Source organism: Apostichopus japonicus, chromosome 3 (genome assembly GCF_037975245.1).
Source record: "Apostichopus japonicus isolate 1M-3 chromosome 3, ASM3797524v1, whole genome shotgun sequence".
NCBI lineage: Eukaryota > Metazoa > Echinodermata > Holothuroidea > Aspidochirotida > Stichopodidae > Apostichopus > Apostichopus japonicus.
In genome coordinates, this window is record NC_092563.1 from 26,451,336 (window position 1) to 26,475,702 (window position 24,367).

The window sequence follows — 24,367 nt, forward strand, 5'->3', positions numbered from 1 at the left end:
AACGCCGTTTGCTTGAGGGTGATAGGAAGTTGTGCGTGTGCGTTGCGTTCCGAGGATCCTAGTAAGAGAAGCGAAAAGACAAGATTCAAACTGACTACCGCGGTCTGTGGTGATGAGAGCTGGCACACCATACAACGCTATCCAACGCTCGACTAACGCTCGGGCTACGGTCTCGGCCCGAATGTCTACGATTGGAACCGCTTCGGGCCAACGCGTGAAACGATCGATGCACGTCAGTAGGTATGTAAATCCACGAGAGATAGGAAGTGGGCCCACAAGGTCGATGTGAATGTGAGCGAAACGGTTGTCTGGTGACGAAAAAAACGCTAACGGCGCTTTGTTGTGTCGATGTACCTTAGATCGCTGGCACGCGATGCACGTTTTGGCCCAGAGTCGTACGTCTTTGTTAATAGAGGGCCACACAAATCGTGCAGTGATAAGTTTTTGAGTCGCTTTCACTCCAGGGTGAGATAGATTGTGTAAGCTGTCGAAGACTGCCCGGCGACAGTTGGATGGTACGAACGGCCTTTGCGTGCCGGTGGAAACATCACATGCGATCGTTGAAGAGGAGGCATGGAGAGGAAGATCTTTAATATCAAGCGAATTAGTTGACGTACGTAGTGTTCGCAACTCCTCGTCGTTGACTTGTGCTTTCGCAATTTCTTGCAACTCAATGCAGTCGCCAGAATGAAGTGCACCGATAGTGATGCGCGACAGGGCGTCTGCTGCCTGATTTTCCGATCCCTTAACATGGCGAATGTCAGACGTGAACTGCGAAATAAAATCCAGGTGCCTGATTTCCCGAGGGGAGTAACGATCAGGTGAAGTGGAAGAAGAAAAAACGAGAGGTTTGTGATCGGTAAGTATAAAGAATCGCCTACCTTCAAGCCAGTGTCGGAAATGTTTGATAACCAGGTAGATGGCTAAAAGTTCCCTTCCGAATGTGCTGTAGCGCGTTTCGGCGGGCTTCAATTTCTTCGAGAAGAAAGACAACGGTTTCCATTGACCGTTCACACATTGATGTAATACTCCGCCTACAGCTACGTCGGAGGCGTCTGTCATGAGACAAGTAGGGGCGTCGGGATGAGGGTGGCTCAAAAGAGTCGCGTCCGCGAGAGCAGATTTGCTATCGGTGAAAGCTTTATTCGCGACATCGGTCCACGAAATCTGTGTCGGCTTTTTCGGAAGTCCACGCAGAAGATTCGTTAGCGGTTGAAGCAGGCCTGCGCAATTGGGAATGAATCGCCTGTAGAAGTTTAACAGACCTAAGTATTCACGTAACTCACGTGAGGTAGAAGGTTGAGGGAACTGTCGGATGGCCTCAACTTTCTCGGCGAGTGGGCGAATGCCCTGGGAAGTAATGTGATGTCCAAGGAAATCTAATGAGGAAACACCTAGCTGACATTTCGCGGGATTGATGAGAACTCCGAAGTCATCAAAACGCTGGAACAATGCAGATAAGTCCTTGATGTGCTCTTCAGCAGTGTCGCTCGCGACGAGGACGTCATCAATATAAACAAAACAATTCGGTAGCCCGCGCGTAACCTGATCTATGAATCTTTGAAAAGTTTGCGCAGCATTACGTAAGCCGAAGGGCATGCGCACAAATTCAAACAATCCGAAAGGCGTAGTGACAGCGGTTTTGCCAACATCTGCAGGGTCTACAGGAATTTGGTGGTATGCCCGTACAAGATCTATTTTCGAAAACACCTTCTTTAAGTGAAGCGAACCAGAGAAATCGTGTAAATGCGGAATAGGGTAATTATCATGTACGGTGATACTGTTCAATGCTCTGTAGTCACCACACGGTCTCCAATCCCCAGGGGTTTTCTTTGGTACCATGTGCAGTGGAGATGCCCAGGGGCTGTTGGATGGGCGAATGATTCCGAGCTGAAGCATATGTTCAAATTCCTGCTTTGCTATTTTTAGCCTGTCGGGGGCGAGGCGACGCGGGCGGGCAACTGTAGGTGCACCCTTGGTTTCGATGTGATGTGTAATACCATGTTTCACCGATCGCTCTAGGAAGCACGGTTTCGATATGTTGGGAAATCGGGCGAGTATCGCGTGGTACGGCGCCGACGCACCAACTGATGATAGAGAAGGCGAGACTGGTGAAACATTTGCGACAGAACCGCTAATACTGAAATTCGTAGTTGAGTCAACAAGTTTGTATCGGCGTAGATCGACCAGGAGGCCGAAGTGATGTAAGAAATCGACTCCTAAAATCGGACCCGTGACCTCTGCAATGATGAAAACCCATCGGCATGTGCGCCGAAGGCCTAAGTCGAGCGTAAGAGAACGCATACCGTACGTTTTAATTGTAGACTTGTTGATAGCCTGTAACTCGAAACTACTGGGGCCGGATCTACGATCGTCATGACTAGGTGGAATAACACTAACTTCCGCGCCGGTGTCAATCAAAAATTTTCGATTTGATTGTTTGTCATACACATAAAACAAACGGCTTTTGGTGTTAGAGCCAGCAGAACTCGCCGCGTTTAGTTGCTGGCTTCGGTGTTTTCCGAACACGGCTGACGGCATTTTTGCGCTTTGTCGCCGTATGTGCGATGATACCAGCATATTTCGCTGGCTGCGGGGGAATCCCTGCGCTTGCGAGAACTGGAGCGGCTTCGGCTTTGCTGCCTATTAAGGCGCATTGACAGGTCCTCAAGCTGTCTCGAAAGACGCCCAACATGTTGCTCTAAACGCTGTATATTCGAAACTTCCGGCGTAGTGGTTGCTACAGCGTTCACAGTAGGTGTGGCTACTTCAAGTATTTTGTCGGCTAGCTCAGCGATCTGTTCTACCTTGACGTCCTCACTGCTAGAAGCAAGGACTAGTTGCACGTTCGTAGGTAGTCTCTGAAGAAATAGTTGTTTGAGGATCGATTCCTCGAGCTTTTTACCCCCTAATAACTGTTGCATGTGTCTCAACAATTGCGACGGTTTTCTGTCGCCTAAAGTGACTTCGTTTAGGAGTTGTTGTAGACGCTGCTGTTCTGAAACGGCGGTCCGCTTTATAAGGGTGTCTTTCAGAGTTTTATACCGATCAGCTTGAGGGGGACTTAAAAGCAGATCCCGAACTTCCTGAGCTATGTCGGGGGTTAGTGATGCAACGATATACGAATATTTTGTATCCTGTGATGTGACACGCTTTGTTGCGAATTGTGCTTCTACCTGTGCAAACCACAACAGGGGATCCCCTGGCCAAAATGGTGGAAGCTTTATGCTAACCGTTGCCATTGATTTTTCGGTTCTTTCTACGTCGCTTTCCGTAGACATTCTGAGAAGAAGGCTGAACAAATCCCAACGAAAATGCAAGCGAAATTGCTACGCCGGGCCTATGCTCTAATTAGATCACGTCGGGGTCACCAATTTAGTGAATTTAATACGTTTATAAACTCACCTTTTTTCTTCACAGATATCTCTAACCAGTTCCAGTTTTTGGTTTCGATGAAATCGTAACCTATGCATTCATGCAGGCGGAGAGTGTGTGTATGTGTGTATGTATGTATGCGTGTGTGTGTGTGTGTGACGCCTGGCTTGTAAACACGGTATCTCAAGTAGGGAAGCTTGGACCAATCTAATATTTGGTGTATATGAGTACCACATTGAGTAGATGTGCCCTATTTTTTGTGTTGCCTGTGAAGGTCACCAAAGGTCAGTTAGAGGCCAAAAACCAAAATATTAAAACAAGCAATAACTCCCATTGACAGGATCCGACATGGTTAATATTTTGGGACCAGTTGTGAATGGGGTAAGGGATCATTTCAAAACATAACGGTCATGTGATCCAAGGTCAACAAAGGTCAATCAGGGGTCAAAAACTAGTATTTTTGCAATAACTTGAGAACCAAATGTCCGTGAAGGTTGGGAGTTGCGCTATTGTAATCAGGGAGTCGACCCGCATCTAGGTGACCTTTGACCTCAGGTTGACCTCCGGTGACCTTTATCAGTTTTTTGGGTTATTTGAATTTTCGTGGCCATAATCGGATCTCAAAGGTACCTTCCGATCAAAATGGTCCATAGTTGACCCCTGTGCGACCTTCGTGTGCGAAGTTATCAGAGGTCAATGTTTTTGTTTTATAATAAGTACAGTTAGGATGGTCGCACAGACTTGTCATGTTGCTTTTTGGAATCAGCGTGTCAAACTACATCTGATTGCGAGGTCAAAAGGTCAAAGGTCAAATCTTAAAAAATATGCTCATTTTAGGAGATACGGGGCAAAACAAAATAGAACAAAGATTAGCTCAAAAAATTGTTGACATATGATAGAGCTTTTTGTGCTGAATATAGGAAACCAACTCCCGCTTCAATCGGACACCCAGTTCTCAAGTTATGAGGGGCCAAAGGTTGGTTTTGATACATTTCTAGCAATAACATTATGTGTGTACATTGTAGGCCAAACAAATTTTAGGACAGAGTGCACCTCATCAAGAGAAACATTTTTGATAAAAACCATCAGGTCATCCAAGGTCATTCAAGGTTGATTATGTGCCAAAAACTCCCAACTTATGCTAATTTTTGCAACAACTTCTAGTCACGAAGTCTGACATGGCTGGTATATTAGGACAAGTTGTGAATGAAGTAGGGACACATTTTCCAAAATAACCGTGATGTGATCCAAGGTCACCAAAGGTCATTTATGGGTCAAAATGTGTTTTTTCCCGATAACTTGTGAAACTACCACTGACAGGGTTGAGAGTTACGCTATTGTAATACAATGGTCGAACTGCATTTGGGTGACCTTTTACCTCAGGTTGACCTCCAGTGACCTGTATTAGCTTCTTTCAAGTTGATTCTTAGAAGTTTCGTGGGCATATTCCAATCTAACTTGTCCATAAGTGGACTCCTCTGCAACCCTAATGTGCGAAGTTATTAAGAGATTTGGTTTGGTTTTGTAATACTTTCCATGGTGTGTGGATTCATAACATTGAGTACAAGAACCCTATTGCTTTTGATGGAGGTGTGTATAACCACGTACAGTAGACTGACCTGTGTTAGCATGTCATAGTGAGCTAGTTCTGGTTATACTAAAAAGCAGAAGTCTAGTGCATTAAAGTCATCGAAACCTCAATGCATTTTGCATTCTGGTTATAAGAAGGGCGTCGCTGGTGCCTGGCGCAGAACAGCGATAGTTTCTTCCTCATAACAAAATATAGAAACGGGACAACTCAAAATACTCTTGTAACCACTAATCCAATACGTTGTTTAATAATTAAGTCGTGAAAGTCGTGATCCTCAGAATGAAATCAAAGAAGAATTCCAATAACGCGCACTGATGCATTAATGATAGATCCCGGACTAATGAATATGAAAACAGCGGAAACTCCAATATAAATGATCGTAGATGCGATAAATAAAAAAACACTTGTTATCAAGCGTGATTTCGATAGGAGAATGATATCGTGGGAAGAACTCCTCTTTTTGGCCAAAGACTCGTTCCTAACGGTTGAGTCACACAACCCGGGGTCATGGGTTAATCGCTTATGTCCATTTGCCCGAGAGTAATGACTAATGAGATATTTAGTAAAAACCGACAATGACTGAAATTCCAAAGTAGGTCGCTACAATTGTAATAGGCCTGTATGTTTTGAGTGTACTCCGTCCAACATTATCAAAACCTAGCATGTCCCGATGTATTACAAAGGGAGGGAGGGGGGGGGTGAGTTAATGGTACTGAGATTTTATCATCATAGTAGTCTCGGAAATTATCTACTTGAGGCAACTGAGCCCTCACCGCCTCCTACTTTATGGTAAAATAAATCAAATGTTCCTCCCATGACGAGGCGGGCAACTCTCTTCAGACCAAATTCTTTGTTCCGGGGGAAGTATGGTTGCAAGCTACAACTTAAATGAATTAACGGAAGGGCAGAACCATGAAGGAGTGGAGCCTGCGGTTTAATTTGACTCAACACGGGGAAACCTACCCGGCCCGGACACCGTTAGGATTGACAGATTGAGAGCTCTTTCTTGATTTTGTGGATGGTGGTGCATGGCCTTTCTTAGTTCGTGGAGTGATTTGTCTGGTTAATTCCGATAACGAACGAGACTCTTGCTTGCTAAATAGTTCGGCCACCCGTCTTGGTGAGCCGCGAACTTCTTAGAGGGACATATGGATTTCAGCCATGCGAGATGGAGCAATAACAGGTCTGTGATGCCCTTAGATGTCCGGGGCCGCATCGAATACATTTGCTTTCGGCCGAAAGGTCCGGCTATTCTGCTGAGACTTCTCCGTACTGGGGACAGGGACTTGTAATAATGTGTGCCTTGAACAGCTACAGTTTTCAGAGCTTGTCGAAGGAGATCTGAATAAAGTTATTTTACGTAAAAACAAATCCATAGTCTAGACGAGTTTCCATGCGTTCTGAGCATCGATTATTATAGGGGAGGGTTCTGTTGGGTCTTTGCTCAGTCACTCGGGATTGAACATCCTGGGTCGACGCCACAGTTTGCTGACAACAGTGGTTAGTTAAACCATCACAAGCGCTCCAGGAATGATTGATGGAGGAACATGGATATTTGTTGATGAAACGTAATTAATTAGAGTTCAATTGTGAGGGAAAACGATCTGTACTAAAACTAAACGATTCTTAAATAGCCGCAGAAAAATTTCTTGCTGCATTTCTATAGTTAGGTATTGCAAAAATCACAACAGATTCAGAAAGCTTTATCTGATGAATCACTTAGGTGGTTAAACTTAATGTGACGCTACCGATTGCAAATGAATTGTGTTTATTTGTGAAAAGGTGGACCTCTTCAAATGAACTGGTCATTTAACTTTTTGGGGTGACGGCTTTGCGCTTGGTGTTCGAATTGGTCACGTAATGCTATGCAAAACATCGAAGGGTCTCGCTATTGTTTGATACTACCTCGCATTTAAGGTAGCATATATACGCCCATTAAAAGTTCTTTGACTTACACACTAAATCACAAAAGTAATGTGGCCTCTAAGTCAAGATAGAATTCTCACTAGCTAAACGCTACCCATCACTGGATAGCTGAAAAGTTGGCCTTTTATGGCACTATCAATTTTTCGTATCATGACCATGTAGAATGTTTGCTATCAGCGCCCGAAGTTTTCGTCACTTGTAAACAAACCTCTTCACTCAGTAGTAAACAATTTTCGTACGCTGCTCCTGGGAGGCCTAAAGGGGTCTAAAATTGCCTCAATTGACCCATTTTATTCCATTCATGCTTTTCAACATGTAAGTCACAAAAAAAAACAGATTCTGATTGATAACATATTAAAAAAGATGTTTTCCTACTGCATTTTGGCACTTTTCCTGAAGGAGAACAGTACATCCGGCTGGATTGATATAGACTCTAATAGGAGTATGCCACCTTAGCAAAATTATTAAATTTGAAATGCACGCTGATGAATGAAAAGGATCTAAATCCGTATCATTGTACAACAGTATTTGTAATTAAAATTAATATAAAAAATATTTAACAGAGTTAAAATAATTTATTATTACTATTTTAAATATTTGAATGAACAATAGTATTTTCAATGATAGTATCAGATTTATAATATTATTTCAAATGCACAAGCTGATGCCACCTCGTAACATCATTTCCAAGATTCTTCATATTTTGTTTCTACGGAGAACCCGATGTACTGTAATCCTCGAAATCTAACTTGAGTATTCACGTATTTATTGAGGTAAAAAGTTTCTTAAGTTAAGCGAATATGATAATTGCACTTATATCATTACATTTATCACGAATTGAAGTATTTTTTTTGTGGCCAGCCGTGTAATACGCTGACGATACAGCTTGCCTAGTTTGAATTTCATATGCTGTCATGTCTTAGTTATCGATCACACGTAGCCTTCATATGTGTTAGTAGTTTCGCGAAATAGCCGAAATAGCTTATTCAGGATCAGTTTTCATTTATCCTAGTGGGCAAGACCAACTTGGTACCTGATCATTTAAAGCATTGTTCGAGTAAATAAAAATTGCAATATTTGGTTTGTCAAGACCTTTCCAGAAAGTCATCTTCTGTATGCTTGGGGCTTGACTTGAGTGGACTAGCTAGGCTAGTAGTAGTATAATCAGTATTGCGAAGTTCGCCATACTGCGAATTCCGGCACCCTAAGAAATACACGATTTTCACCATGAAAACCTACAGGAAGAGCCAAATTTCACCAAAAAGTACGAAGCTACAGTTATTTTCTCTCCAAAATGACCCGTGTGCAAGAAATTACTTACATATTTGTCAATAAAATGACGAAGATCTATGAAGTCTGTTATAATTACTGAAAGAGCAACAGCGCCACCAATTTTTACCAGCGCCACACTGTGGGTTGCGTGTCCGAACTTCGCAATACTCTAGCAAGAAATACCAGTTCCACAATCACGAAGAATCTTCTTGGAAAACAACGTGAAAACAGTTTGCAGGAAAGAAAGTTTGGCCGTGTATCGTACTATAACAAAATTCTCCCACCATATCAAGTATATTTTCAAATGATTTATACCAGAAGATTTAGTTTTGGGGTGTTTTAAGTCTTAAGTGGCCGAACTTCGAAGTCACCATCCTACTATTACTAAGCCTAGTATTAGTTACAACCATTGGCCAGGCATCATACATTGTCTTCCAAATACACTATATGTTTGTATTAGGTCGGTAGTACTGTAGTGAAACGAGTACTATAAACATTGCCATAAATCAATGCCAATCAGAATTTATCTGTGTTTGGCTGAAACTTTTCTTCAATTAATATCTTGCCATAAGACTAAGACAGTAAGAGAAAGCAAATATATATATTTATCCTAGTCAGGGTTTTCGTTAGTAGCCGGGACCCGGGTCAAATGACCCGCCTACTGCACGAACATGACCCGGCTACTTTGGGACGCTCAGTAAAAACAAAGACGACAAAAAAAAAAGACGACAAAAAAAAAAGACAAAAAAAAAAAAGACGACAAAAAAAAAAAGACGGAAAAAAAAATCGGAAAAAAAATGTAATGGATTAGGATTCACCGTGATATTACCCACGCAAGTACACGCCGCACATACAATTGTGCATGGTTCGAAATTATTACAACCCACAACCACAATCAGACCGGTTTATCACTGGCTTTATGTCATTTCCCCGCTCAAATGAACCAGTTGCTGCTATCAGTTTCTTTTCTTACTAGCCTACTTATTCCCCCCATATACTCCCTGCGCAACCACGAAACCGACTAGGAATATGACATCACTCAACATGCCCTAACCCATTTCCGAATTCCCTGAACAAGGTTCTCGGTATGCTACTACAAAAAAATTGAGGAGAAAAAAAGAAAAATAGGACAGAAGAAAGGGGTGATTGGGAGGGGGCAATATCATTGACCAAACAGCTGTACATTGCACCATTTTGCATCTTGGGACTTTTTAAATTGCAATTTTCCGGCAAAACTTCTCCGGAGAAAAAAATTTCCGGAGAACTTCTTTGTTTTCTCCATCTTGGCTATTTGTTTATGTTGTGTGTTTATGGTTTCACCACATTTTGATCAAAATTTCAAGAATTCTGTAAATTATGTTTCTCATTTACCTCATGGATATCTATTTTCTTCACAAAATATCCCCTGAGATTCAGATGGCAAAATTGATTAAGTACAGCTGTGTGGAAACCACCTAGTACATACTGTAGGAATACAGACTGTATAGTGAGTACTCTTGGAAGCTATTAGCAATATACTAAAATTAGTATTAAACTTAATATTGCTAACTCTTAAAAAGTCTAATTGCAGATGTATGTATGTATTGTTAATCCTCCTGCAAACAGGAACTCGCAAAGAACCCATCATTGGCTCATCAAAGCCGCAAGCTGACCGAAGTCAGTCTCTTAGATTCATATTTTCATAACGCCGGTTCATAACGATTCATAACGCCGGTGCCTTTCAATCATAAGGTCTCGAGTTTGAGTCACTCCAAGATTAATGTATGTTGTCCAGTTACAGAGCTGTTGCAATTGACAATTCATAATCATGGACGTTAAAATATGAATCTAAGAGACTGACTTTGGTCAGCTTGCCGCCCTGATAAGCCAACAATGGCTTCCTGATGAGTTCCTGATGGGTTCCTGCTTGCAGGAGGATCTATAATACATACTGTACATATTTAACGTCCATAATTATGAATTGTCAACAACTCTGTAACTAGACGACATACATTAATCTTGGAGTGACTCCAACTCGGGACCTTATGATTGAAAGGCACCGGCGTTAACCACTGAGCTAACACTCCAGATCTAGCCTGTATTAATATACATGAATTTGAATGCTATCTGATGACTTGCTTTATAATGTATCTTAAACTATCAGTTCCTCAGATTGTCGTTTCAAATTCTCAGCTGATGATACCGGTACCACAAACCTCCACAATGTGAGCGGGATGCATGTAGCAACCTCGATCTAGTAAAAGGGGTCAACCACTCCTACAGAAGCTGCAATATTTCTCATCATTAGCTGCTGTTTCATTGGTGCTACCAACGATCTGAAAAATCAGGTAATTCTCACTCGATAGCAAAGTCACTTAAAGTTACAACTTTCACCATTATGAATGATAATCTGTGGTAACTCCGTATCTTCTAGTTTATTTGTGATGATTCATTTATCATACTAAGCAGCCGTCATGCTATAAATGGACTCTTCTACTTCATTTTGACTTATTTCATGTTTTTTACACTCCTTTTACCATCTGTTGAAAGATAGTTGACACGTTGACCGTTTTGAGGAAATACCCACCCTGATTGGTATAAGGATCATGTCAAAATTGTTTCTTCATTCAAGAGAGTAGTGCATTACCTTTAGTGCATATTGTACTTCTTCTGATTGCAACAATTGTTTAACCTTCTGACAAAAAGCCTGATGATGATAGCATCAGAACCTGCTCTACACTGAGAAGCCAATAAGGTTTCACCATTTCCTATCCTGAAATTTAAATGTTTTGGCAGATTTGGCTGGAAACCAAACAACATTTGTGGATAACTACAAAACTTATATAGAAATATGGTGATATGCTTGTCTAGTTAAAACACATTTGTTTTTTATTATTTCATTCATATTTTTACAGCAAATTTTAAGATGGACAGTGACGGTGATGACATTCCTGTAAGGGATACAGGGTCACAGAGAGGACGCACTAGCTCGGGTAGAAATAGAAATGAGATTCCTAATACTAAAGGTACAAATGTTACATATATGCTAATTTCAATGCTGGTGCTTTAGTGCTATCGATCCAGTCTGTTTCCCTACCACTTATATATAGTGAGCCTTGACCCTTTAAACATCTGAGGCACATCAGATAAATTGGCTGGACTACTTAATGTAGTACTTAGACCATTATGTCAGTTCTGTAGGTGCAATGCCAAAACTCAGTAGGGAAACATCATAAGACTTTTGTGGCTATGGATAGCATGTTGGCAGTTTAGTACACATTGGAAAGAGGATATATTTTGATGAACGTCATCTGAGGATACTCTGCTATTTCATGAATTTAAAAGAGCATGTTTCGGTTGAGTTATTACTAGCAACGGATCAGCATAAACAGTTAGGCCTGAACTGAGGGAGCAGGCGTCATCATCAATTTTGGCTTAAAGGAGCATTCTACATATTTTATCGTATTTTAATGAGCTAAATATCTTGAAAACTGGAATACTGTAACTTTAGCATTTGAACATTACCGAATGTTTGTTGTTGTTGTTGTTGAAGCAGTATGATGTATCGAGACTAAAACTATGCCTCAGGTCACCCTTTGAAGTATAATATGATAATATCTGAGATATGCCTCTGATTTCCTTTGTGTTTAAATCCACCAGTGCTATGTCTTCAAGAACCATGTCACACTCGTTGTAACTATCTCATCTCTCTCAGATATATCTTGTTCATCCTAGAGGGCGTCCAGATCTATTTGGATGATGCATAATTTGCATAATGGCACCTAAGCCATTTACAAAAGCGTAGACGCCAAGTGCATTTATGATAGTAGCTCTTCTTTACTTTCCATCCTTTTAGTCGAAACCAGTCACTTACGGTCAAACTTGACACCAAACTATATTTTTTGGGGCATTAAATTTTGTTTAATAGCAGAATTACGAAATATTTGCTTTTGCATGCCCAATTTTAACGTGAACTGCATTTGTCTTATTCTCTAGAGAATGAATTAAAGCGTGCGCAAGAGAGAAGAGCCGTCTCAAACCTTAGCAGAGAAGAGCTGGAAGATAGGTATCTACGGCAACAAGAAGAGAATCTGATACTGAAGAAGCATGCCAGGAAGCAGGAGGAAAAGATTAAAAAGTAGGAGAGAAAAAACTAGAGAAATGATGTGAAATGACTTCAGTATTAAATTGAAGGAAACTATGCAAACAATATATAAGGATATTGTTTAAGCCTATCAGCTAGATCAATTTAAAATGGTAGTTTTGTAATTAAGTGATACTCTTTTTGGTTAAATGCTCTTATGTACACATTTTCAATGAGAATTACATTGTAGTGTTGTGGTGTACAGTATGTTAATCTCCATTTGTTTGAAATGATGAATTATATAATTGAGAAGACAACAGGGAATTAATCGGATCTTGACGTTGGTAAAGTAAGATATTAGAATCGAGCAGAGATTTAAAATATTTTACATTTTATTGGCTTACTCAAGGAAGGTAGGTGCTTCAAGTATTGGTAACATCAGTCAATCTCAGTTCAAACCAGTGTCTAAACTAGAGGTTAACTTAAATGTGTACTTTTATCCTAGATTGAGTCAATTGAAACAAATCGTCTTTGGCGATAGTCTATGAAAACCTGGAAGTGATTGAAAAACTTACACCAGTTATGTCTACACTAAAAGATGACATGATATGATACAGCTGGGTAATTTAATCATATCTGGCCCATCTATGAATATCTGTAGACATTAATACTATGTTTCTCTCTTTACATGTTTATAATATCTCAATTAGCATGTTTCACTCTCTTACAACAAATGATGTGAGTAGTTTTGTTTTTAAATGTCAGCAAATCTACAGTCGACCAGACTCAGAAGGGGACCAAATTTTTTAAATTTAGTTTGCTTTTGCCAGGCACAATCAAGATATATTTACAGACCGAATATAAAAATAAACAGTTATTAGTTTAGCAGCATTTTGATGCCCTTGTATCGCATATCAGAAAGTAGTTATAATGGAAGGTGATATCAGCGTTTGGATAACTGAATATTGCTTTTTGCTTACAGGATGGCCACTAAGTTGCTCCGCTTGGTCAGTGATCGGAAGAAACAAGTCAAAGAGGAAAATTCAAGTCCTGGAAAGGGAAGAGGCAGGGACCTTGAGATGGAAGAAACATTAGAGGAACTTCAGGATAAAGTCAGGGAATTGGAAAGACACAATGACATGTTAAAAAATAAGGTAAGATGTGTCCAAGGCAGTACCAGAGATACAGAGTGAGAGAGAAGTATAAGGTGTGGAGGGGGTTGGGGGGGACTGGGGTGGGGAGCACTTGGCTTGGAATGTAATCTACTGTTTGGTTGTCTTGGGTCCTTTCGAAATGAAATTCTATACTCTAAGTTTGAGGAAATCTATTTTCAAAGGGACTGCAAGGTAAGAAGGGAAAGTTTGCCATCAAGATTTCATTAGTAAAGGTCTGCTTCATTTCATATTTGATTCGAGATACAAGGGATATAGCTAAGCTTGGAATATTAATGGGTTTTTCAAATACTAGACTGTGTAGAAATTGTGTGATTTTTTAAGTAAATCTTTTTAGACTTTAAGGTTAAGAAATTAAGAAGGAGGATTGTTGAGAGTGACTTGATTCCTGATTTATATTATAATGGAAATGAAAATGAATACATCTGTCTTACCCGGTGAAGTGTTTGATCTTAAATTCTGCCAAAAGATAGACCAGGGCCTACTGTATTGTGTCAAGCAACTTCTTTACCACCAGAACTGTTTTTGCTATGCTACCATCTTCAAGTAGTTTGGTTGGGAATTATGCATAGCTTAAGAACCTATATTTTAGATGCACTGTGCCAATTTTTTTGTTTTTTTTTGCACAATGTTTTAGAGGCAATCAGTTTGCCAGAGGTTAAATTTCATAGCATTTGTTCACCCTGATACCATCTCAGCATTGGTTAATAGCCCCCTCTATACTATACACTTATCTCTTGGTACAATGTCTGGTTTCTGGTTACTACATTGTAGCATCGCTAACAGAGTTTGGCGGTTTACCCAGAACCATATTAGCATTTCATGGGCCTTCTGATTTATGCCCACACCTTACTGACATTGTTTCATAATCTATTGGTTTATATACTTACACCAATAAGTTTGGTATCAGAGTCGTTTGGTTCATGGTGACACCAGGGTAGCATTTTTTATAGATTCATTCGGTGTATGTGGACACTATGGTTACATTGTTTATAGATTCATTCGGTGTATGTGGACACTATGGTTACATTGTTTATAGATTCATTCGGTGTATGTGGACACTATGGTTACATTGTTTATAGATGCATTCGGTGTATGTGGACACTATGGTTACATTGTTTATAGATGCATTCGGTGTATGTGGACACTATGGCTACATTGTTCATAGATTTTATTAGTGTATAACAATATCCTGACATTGTCTGATGGCTTGTATTTTTTTCAGTTAAGTGTTGCTAAGCAGCAACTGAGTATGTCAGGTAAGAGGACTACACCTTACAACCATGTGCCGTCCAGAGTCGATACGGTGAGAAATACTTTGCGAGAAGAAAGGGGAAGTATTGATTAATTCGATGATGGAACCTTGTTGAAACTGTACCTCCTTTCTTTACCTAAATGATAAATTATTTCTAATTCTTGAAGTTAAGAGTGAACAATTAGAAAATGCCTGATATCCTCGGGCAGTATGAAGTTAAGATAATGGTCAAGCAATCTCTCATCAAAGGTTATGACCTTGAACAGATATTTGTGGTTTTCTCTTCTGTCTCTATCCCACAGTATGTAAGTTGGGAAACGTACTTACGTATTTGCTCCTATTTAGCTCGACCCCAAGCTACAACACCCAAAAGTGTAGTTAGAAATGTGGACCACTTATTGCTATGAAATTATTATTGCCATGAATTGTAAAGATGTGACATGCATTTTTGATAGCTGTTATAGTATCCTGGAATTTGTAGGTAGAATATTCCAAATCTACAAAGGGATGTTTTGTCTGCTTTTTTTTTACAGTGTATCTCTAGATTAATGTTCTTGTCAATTGAAGTTGGATGTTATAGTTTTCTTCCTTTTTTTCTCTTTTTTAGTTCAAATTTGTTGTAAAGAGTAGGCTTTCAAATCCAAAAACTTTTTCTAATTATAATCCTTTCAGGGCATCATGAAACCAGCTCCACCAGAAAACTTCAAGAAAGGTCTTCGAGTTCAGGGAGAAAGATCCAGGTTTGTGGCATGTTCAAAGTTTATTTTCGTTAGCTTCATCTCTTGCATATGTACACCCGCACCAAACTATTACAGAATAGTTAACGATCATTTGTGTCTCTGTAACAAGATGCGATACAATTACACAGGTAACCAGCTTCAGTACAGCTAAGTAGAATGAAAGAGATTAGACTGAGGAGAATGGAGTAATTGTTATTAGCATTTCCTTAAAAACTGTTGAGTGTTAGTTTTCTTTGTCTAAACATGTCACTTGTAGGTCATCCACTCCGAGAGTCTTTCGTAACGATGTCTTGCCGAGGTACGGTCATAGCTTGTTGGAGGAAGCCAGAGCAGAAAACCAAAGATTGTGAGTACCAATCAGTGAGCGCGTAGCGAGGGATTTGCCAAGGGAGGGGCGAACCTGTAGGCAAATTATCAGAGCCGTAGATTCGGCATTGGAAACTATCTAAGCGTAGCACATGAAAATTTTGGCTGAAAATATCTCCCAGATAGCTGGAAATGGCACTTCCCAGGCCTTGCAAGTTGCATCTAAGCATTTCTATTTGAAATTACTAGGGATATCATAAAAACGTACAAAAAAAAATATGCTCAAGGGGGGGTGGGCGGTCGCCCCTTTCGCCCCCTTCCTCTCCCCACCTTGGCTACGCGCCTGCCAATCAGTGAGAAGAAGTCATTCTTCTACCAGAATAACATTTCTGGCTTTATATTGATGCGATGGAAGTTCACATCATTGAACAGTTTTACATGATGATTTATGTGTTCTTTGTTGGTGCCAGAGTAACTGGCTAATATGAAATTATGAAACTGGCTAATTAAACTAAACTGACAAATTAACTGACAAATTAAACTGGCTAATATGATATTGACATAGGGTCTTATGGCAGACATATTGTGTGCCTTACATGAGGGCCTGTCATATTTAGTTTCTTAAATTGATTAATTTACAGTTTACATTTGTTCATAACTGAGCTTGTTTTGGGATGAGGGAGAGAGAAGGATTGGGTTTTTATTCTTAAGGAACGTAGGACCACAGGATTCACTTAAAAATTAATTTCAGTAAAGGAGGACATTGTAGAAAATTAAGAAGGACATTCTTTGTTTTTCTATATTTCATTTTGCATTATCACATTCCCCCTCCAACCACCTTTTATGTTGTAATAAAAAATAAAAAAAATAAACAATGAACATAACAGGAAGCCATAAGAATCATTCCATTTTCAGAGCTGATTAATGGAAACACTAAGCTATCAATGATGTGACCATTTTACCCATTTCTTTGGAAATTTTGAGAAAGGTTTTACTCTCCGTTTCCACAGGGAGGATGATATTGTTGATCTGCAGGATCAGATCATGAATCTAGAACAAGACAAAGAACATTTGCAAGGAGAGGTAAGTATTAACCATCGTCAAGGATCTAATTAATTGTACTGTTAATATCTATCTGATCTTGGTTTGTGTGTATGTTCTGGGATGCTCACAAGCATGATTAATTATTTTGAAACTGGATGAACCAATCTTTCTCATATTCATGAAACTCATAGTGTGTAGATTGGCATGTGCGTTTTCTCTTCCCCCCCCCCCCCCCCGGTGGGTACTACTATGGGACAAATGTGCGCTGGTAGCTTGCTATGTTCAAGTGAGTTTATTCTGTTAAAAGCATTCAAGTGTTGTATGTTACATATGTAAGGATTGGCATCTGTCGATGAACAGGCAAGCACTCTCTCTACATTAGGCCTAGCTATGTCTTTGTTCTACTTTTTGGTTTATTTCTAGCTCAATCTGTTGTTAATGCAGGAGGGCCTTGTCCTCCTCTGACTTTACTTTATAAGAATTTCAGGAATTCACTGATCAGTCATTCAAATGTGAACTTTTGTAGGATGTCAAATGTGAACTTTTTGTAGGATGTGAACAGTAGTCTGGGCTAGCAAACTTGCCATGTTAAAAGCATGTTCAGGATTTGCAATGGTCTATTGGTGACATAACCATAGACTGGTGTTATATAAAGGCCTACTGTACATTTACTATTCATAGACTCCAATGTTTTTACTGACCACTATTGGCATCTATTACAGGTCTTCTAAGGAACATTGGTGTGTGTAGTAGGCATCAAGTACAGTAGATGTTATCATTGTAACCATTAAAATACTCGTAGGTACATAGTATTCTTTGTGTTTAGTGTAAGTAATTGCCAGGTGGAATATTTGAGAGTACAGAATGCGTAAGAAAGGACACAGTTGCTGGTTGCGGCTACCATCTTTTTGGCTTAAATTCAAGAGATTACAGGAATATGAAAGAATTTAAAACCTCTCATGTAGCAACATTTTGTATCGTTATTTCTGACTTTTAAATTTATCTTTCATCGGTAGATTCATGTCAAACAATTAGAACATGAGGAGACTTTGATTAAGTTGAAGGAGCAAATGACAGCAGGTCAAAGGTCAGTGGCATAGATGCATCCTAAGTGCTGTATGTTAGATTCATCTTGCATTAGTATCATTTGCTCAGTGCTGTTATTAGCTGGCATTGCTTCTCTTATCTTGCCAATTCCTGGCATCTTAAAGTTATTTTATTCATCTATATGTTTCTTTTGAAGGAATTCAGAGGTTCCATGGGTAAATTAGTTTTTTTTTTTTTTTTTAAGACTCTGTGATACAAGCAGGGATGGAATCGTAAGAGGGACTAGTCCCTTTGCCTTTGTTCTAATGATTACATATATGACATAATGTCAATACCACATGCAGATCACTTAGGTTTGGAGGGGGGAGGGGGGAGGGGGGAGGAGTGGATAGCAATGGGTGTGTGGCTCTCCCTACCCATTATTATCAACCTTAAGCAACTTGCATTTTAGCCCATCCATCCATTTGTCCAAACCAACTTTTTTGTTAGTATTGCTAACGATGGCTTTGTACTTGCGTAGCTTTTTGTATTTCTAGGTAGTGTTAGTCAAGTACATTGTAACTTGATTCATGTACTGTACTTGAGGTATCATTCCCTATCTCTTGTTAGTCTCATCAACATCTACATAGTTTTAAATTAACTTCATGACTCTGCTTTTGAAGGCAATGCTGATTATATCAAATCACCATGCCTTATAAATTTATAAGTTATATTTTGAATTGTTAGCATCGTTTCTTTCATCGTTACTATTGTGACTAAGGCATGTTTCAGGACTCTGCTAAATCTCTGCTAAATGTTTCTGCTGAATTTCACATTCTATGATACAAAGCAAAGGCTGTTTCTCCCCTTTGATCACGTTTCAACTTTTCCTTATCACTCGATGAAATATAAACTGCCATTGTTCAATGTTTATTTGCAAGATGGTTTGTTCAACAGGCGCACGAAATTCCCGAACACAAAACAAATATCTTCATCGTCGTACAGACTGAAATTGCAATTAGTGAAGAATGGCTCAGAAGGAATTATCCCAAAATGATAGTAGAATAGTGTACTAGAGCTTCCTGTGATAATTAAAATATTTTAACCATTCGTTACCAAAGCTCTCTAAAATACTGTACTCATATAGGTCTTCCATATATATAATAATCTGAGGCTTCTTTCTTTCATACCTACATTTCTCTCCAAAATTCAAAAGTTGAAAACAAAAAGGAATGAATTGACATTAATGAAAAATCAAGTGGGTTGTGGGGGAGGGGGGGGGGGTGTTATGCATGTATCATGACATAGTGTAGTTTATAGATTCTCCTAATAATCTAGTGCATAGTATTATACTATTATAGTATCTTATACATTTTTCTGTCCATCATTGCTAATGCTCTGTTTATGTGTTGGAGCCTATCCATGCAGCCTATCATGCAATCGCATAGTCAAATGATTCTTTATGTATATGCATACACAAAGTCTCTCATTCTATGGCTGTTCATGTTTTCATTTATATTTCTCTACTTTTCACCTTCTTGTACTTCTCTTCTTTCTGATGGATGTTGTTGCAGGTATAGTGCAAAGTAAGTAAACTGCTTCTTATTTCTGCACCTCTCCTATCCTCTCTGCTTGCACATATTTAAAAAGGCAGTGGATATATAGCCGTCAGACGGTTCCCGATTCCAGTTTACTATTTAGCCGTCACTTTAAAACATACCAAAAAAAAAAATAAAAAAATAATGCAAAAAAAATTAAAAAGAAAAAAAAAATGAAAAAAATATGAAAAAAAATCAAATAAAATAAATAAAAAAATTCGGAAAATTGATAACTGCACATGTCAGACGGAAGTGGCGGCTAAATAGTAAACTGGAATTGGGAACCGTCTGACGGCTATATATCCACTTCGATATAAAAATGTTTACTTTTGTTCTACCTGCTGTTCTTCCAGATACACTCTAGATCTGGGTACTAACATCTTTACAGCAAAAATTAATCTGTTTCCTACTGAGAAAACAGAAAGTCCAAAGCTGTCATATAACAATATTCTTTTTATTTTTAATCCCGTTGAAAATTCACCATAAGTAAAAAGATTCCATATATCACTGGGGGAAAAAAACACATTTCCAATGGAGCAAAATACAATTCGCTCAAAATTAGATGGAGCACATACTTTACCAATGCAAAGTTTATGGATATAATGTGGGCTAATAGTTGCTAGCTCAAAGTATTCAACTTCTCGTCCTGGTCAGGGAGAAGAATCTGTATTTGTGTTTTGGTATTTGTCATAAATTGTATTTTAATCATCAACGATTTTGAATTTCTCCAATTTCATTTCATTGAACTGGAATCTAAGACAAATCTTGCTTTATGAAATTTATTTTACTGGATTTCCTAGTTGACTGATTGCATTTGAAACAGAAACCTCCTCCTTTCTTTGTTTTGTTGTTTGATTATTGATGAAGTGATGTACTGTATGCTGCTTTTACATTCTTACATTTTAATCCTCTGTGATTAATTTGATTAATTCGAATTCAAGTATCAATATAAAGTTTAGAACTAGTTTGGCCTCTACTAATGGTTTGCATTGTTTTCCAAGCATGTTTTGAAATTGTTTCTGTTCTGATTATTTGCCCTTTGAGTGTTTCATTACCTCTCATTTTTTGAAGAAGTTTTGAAATTAACTTATTCATAAAATACAGTATGTACATGGAGTACTAAGATATACATTTCTGATATGAGAAACTTGTCATACAACACACATCCCTTGTAATGATCTTTGAACTCCTTAAAATAATTATTTCCCAGTAGTAGTGACAAACCATATCACTTGATATTTATTTGAAATAATCCATGTGACCATAAAACAGTACCGAAAAAGATGTGGTTGTCTGTGGCTAATTTTGTTCGTTCGCATGAATTATCACAGTCAAGAAAAATACATGTCTAATGGGTGGGTCTGTAGGTGTTTTAAGGACAAGCAACCTTGTTCATGATCGCTAACCTGATATTTTTAAGTGATAACAAATTTGGAAATGTTCGTTTTCTCGGTCGGTGTCTCTTAAATCTCAGTGCCAAAGAAAGACTTTATCCGAGTTGCGTCCATTTTATTGATTTATCTTTGTAATTGGAATGTATCATAACTTTTCAGGAGCAACATACAAGAAAATGTAGACATGATTCGGTTACAGAGAGAGTTGCAGGAGAAGACCTCAAAGATGACCGCACTCGAGGCTCAGTGCGCAGCGTTAGAAGAGGTTAGTTAATATATCAGTCAAGATTTATCTCTGCGGTGTGTCACTACGGCAGGGATTTCTACCAACGAGTAACCCACAGGGAAAGCACATCCAGCTAGCTCATAATGTAGGGCTTAAACAAAATGAATAAATTGCTTGTAGTGGACAAGCACACTTGAGAACAAGCTGAAGGTTTTCATTCTGAGTTTTGCAACATCCATTAGGTTAGCTTGTTTGTATCAGCAGTGAATGATGATAATTGTTTTTGAGTACTTATACCACTTTAACACATGACTAGAGCACTTGCGTTAGAGTAATTGAGTACTATGCGAGTGCAGAATTGATCGCAAACTTGACACTTTTCAAAGGAGACTACTTCGTAATATTTTCAATATTAGATGGACCAATAACAATTGGTTATCAAACGATGAGCTCTTCAATGAAACCAACCAAATACCTTGGTCATCCATAGTCGCACATAGAAGATTGAGATTTTTCGTTCATGTAGCAAGACTCCAGGAGGACGCTCCAGCAAAGGTTGCTTTAAGAGAAGCATTGAGACATACTGCTAAACCAGTAGGAGGGCCCGTGACTACCTTGCTTGGAAATATAAAGTCGCAATTAAAGGACGTTAACATTAACAGTTTCGAGGAAGCAATAAACCTTGCGCAAGATGGTGATACGTGGTGGAGGTTAATCACTGAGCATGTCGGATAGACGAGACTCAACTTACTACTACTGCTATGCGACTTTTTGGAGTACTGCACCATGTATTAACTTACATATTATTATTTTGAGCAGATCCTTGAAGAGAAATTCTGTCCATGATTTTGTCATTTACCTCATGCTACATCTTTGTGGTGACCTAATTTTCAAAGTTTAATTAATACTTTCATCAGAATCTGAATACGGTGAAAACAAGCCATGATGCAGTTTTAGCTGAAATGGAAGAGTTGAACAAACAGCTTCACGAGGAACAGGGTAAGGTGTTCTCTCTGACCGGTGAGCTGAAGCAATCAACCACCCTACATAGAACCGTCCAAGAGGTATGTGTATTCGGCAGAGCTTTGTTAATTCCAAATTCATTCAGCTGTTTGAAATTAAAGCTGACCTTGCCGAAAGTGAAGTTGTGTTCATTCAGTCGATTCACAGATTTATCAAGTTTTCTAATATTCAGGACTTCAAATCTGGTTTGGTTGTGAGTGTGATACCCAGAGAGAAATAAAGTTGCCATATTGGCCATTAATTTTAGCTGGGGCCCTTGATTTGCTTTTTTGTTGCTTCAAGTTATCCTAGTGTCCTTCAAGCAGGGTGTAGTTGTAGTGTATTTGTATTTGATTTTGCCATTATTTTCCAACTTCAACCAGTCAGACTAGAGAGACTCCATTGAATATTTTACTGCTAGATGCAAATGCCATGATCGCAAATGTCTTACTGCCATGGGATCCATCAGTCTCCTGTAGTGGAAGGGGAGGAGGGTGGGGAAAGAAGATGAGGGGCATCTAGAAAATTCATCAAGTATAGCCTTTCTATTGTTTCAGCTTAATGACAGGATACACGATTTGGAAAAGGAGAAAGAAATACTTCGAGAGGCAAATGAAAAACTTCTTAATAGGTAAGACTAAGAGTACCTAAAGGAAACTTTGTTGAATGTTGTTGAAATTCATCAATGCTATATTGTATTTGGAGAATTAGTCAGTTTATTCTTTTGTAGATCGATTTGCGTGTTTAGGTTTGCCAATGACATGAGATTGGTGAGTTAGGCCATAGGTTCAAAATTGGTCAGAATCAGTAAGGTCCATGCAGGCTTGTAAAGTTCTACCTCTATCATCGCAAAATGTAATAGCTTAGTATCAAATTTGTGAGTGTAAAAAAAGTGTAAAATACAGCATGTTTTGTGTCTTGAAAGGTTTGCAACCTTGTCCTTTTTTTTGGGGGGGGTGGGGTGGGGGTGGGGGGAAGATACTAATCTGTTTAGTTGCTATCAACATGCTAGTTGCCATTACCTCAATAGGTGATGAAAGAATAAATCCTAGAAGCACAGCCTTGCTAGTGGGATGAGAACTTAATTGATATGCTGCAGTTAGTCAAAGGGATATGAAAGTTACAACCTGAGAAACGGGATGGGGAACCACCGTTAGGTGTCTGCAATAATCCAACTTTATACACATTACTGCTAAAGCCTCAATAATGGGATGGGGACAGTAATTGGTAGGCTGCAGTTATTCAAATACACTTAAGGAGTATCATCAGACTATTTAAACAGGTTGGAATACATTGTCTATTACTAGTCAGTAATTAGCCAGATATATACATCTTGTAAATGCTCTGAGCACATTGTGGGAAAAGAAATGTTGTACCTTTAAATGTCGATATGGACAGCTCTTAAGCCATGTGAAATGCTAAACCTTTATAAATTAAGTCGAACTGAAGAAAAAGTTGGTTATGCATCAACAAGCATACAGATTTCTTGAATATCCATTACTGACAACAGGTCACACCACTTTATCTTGTGACAACCTTGTGAAATGTTTCGAGAGATGTTTTTATCTTTTTTGTTGTCTTTTTTTTTCTCAGTGCATTTGATGCTGAGAGGGAGCGACAGTACAGAGCCAATGAGAAGCAGCTCAAATTACAGATAGCTCAACTAGAAGCGACTCTGAAGGGAGATCTTAACGATAAAAATTCACTTCTTGATAAACTGAATGAAGAACGAGGTAATATTGGCTCCCATGGTGATAATAAGCTAGGCTGTGCTTTTCCTGTCAAGACTACTATTGTTCTCCATTTGTAAAGCCAAACTAAACCTTTTTTTGGGGTATCCATCTTATCAAACATGTTTAATATCTTACCCCATAGTCATAGATTCCTACCAAAAAGGAGGATTCATAGGAAGGAATTTTTGTCTGAGCAAAGGAACAGAGCATAAACCTGTCCATGCTAAAATTATGATTGAGAAAGCTAAGAAGTGGTTAAGACCTCCCATATGGATAAACAAGTCAGCTGTTATAGGACTGGACATGTGATTGTGCTAGTGTGTGGTCAATTGTGTATGAAAAGAATTCTCCAAAAAGTTTGGTATTTTTCAGTTCAGTTTTTGAGCTCCTTATTTTTGCTTTGTTTACAGCAGGTTGCATCTCCTGTCTTGCCACAACATGTTGAGAGAACCTGTTTAGGTAGTGTGCTGCATTAATGTCACAATATGTGCATAAAACCTTGTGAAAGTCTGTTAGGCCATGATAAAAATGGAGGCTTACAACACTTTCATAGCAGACATACCTGGACCTATTTTACTTTGCAATTTAAGAATCAACTAAGATGAGTTAACTGTGAAGGGTAATTACTTGCTTACGGCAGCCTT

The 24,367-nt window shown here is 38.9% G+C and overlaps 2 protein-coding genes across 4 annotated transcripts in view; one reads left to right on the top strand and one right to left on the bottom strand.

Moving 5' to 3' along the window:
- Window positions 1–2,498: 2,498 nt before the first annotated feature.
- Window positions 2,499–3,281, bottom strand: LOC139965693 (uncharacterized). Its single transcript, XM_071968313.1, has one exon. It carries the CDS (start codon window positions 3,279–3,281, stop codon window positions 2,499–2,501), a length of 783 nt encoding a protein of 260 aa, XP_071824414.1.
- Window positions 3,282–7,534: 4,253 nt separating this feature from the next.
- The window catches only part of LOC139965656 (protein fantom-like), a 33,373-nt gene continuing 16,540 nt past the window's right edge, over window positions 7,535–24,367 (top strand). The window contains exons 1-15 of one of the 3 annotated variants that reach the window (XM_071968260.1): window positions 7,535–7,665; window positions 10,337–10,491; window positions 11,059–11,169; window positions 12,140–12,281; window positions 13,210–13,381; window positions 14,625–14,705; window positions 15,327–15,394; window positions 15,651–15,740; window positions 16,711–16,783; window positions 17,761–17,831; window positions 19,345–19,356; window positions 20,922–21,027; window positions 21,906–22,052; window positions 22,548–22,621; window positions 23,584–23,723. In XM_071968260.1, coding sequence (XP_071824361.1) covers window positions 11,070–11,169; window positions 12,140–12,281; window positions 13,210–13,381; window positions 14,625–14,705; window positions 15,327–15,394; window positions 15,651–15,740; window positions 16,711–16,783; window positions 17,761–17,831; window positions 19,345–19,356; window positions 20,922–21,027; window positions 21,906–22,052; window positions 22,548–22,621; window positions 23,584–23,723 — 1,276 coding nt within the window. In that variant the 5' untranslated portion in view covers window positions 7,535–7,665; window positions 10,337–10,491; window positions 11,059–11,069. Of the gene's footprint in view, window positions 7,666–10,307; window positions 10,492–11,058; window positions 11,170–12,139; window positions 12,282–13,209; window positions 13,382–14,624; window positions 14,706–15,326; window positions 15,395–15,650; window positions 15,741–16,710; window positions 16,784–17,760; window positions 17,832–19,344; window positions 19,357–20,921; window positions 21,028–21,905; window positions 22,053–22,547; window positions 22,622–23,583; window positions 23,724–24,367 lie in introns of all 3 variants that reach the window. The other 2 variants (XM_071968261.1, XM_071968262.1) reach the window with 2 other exon arrangements.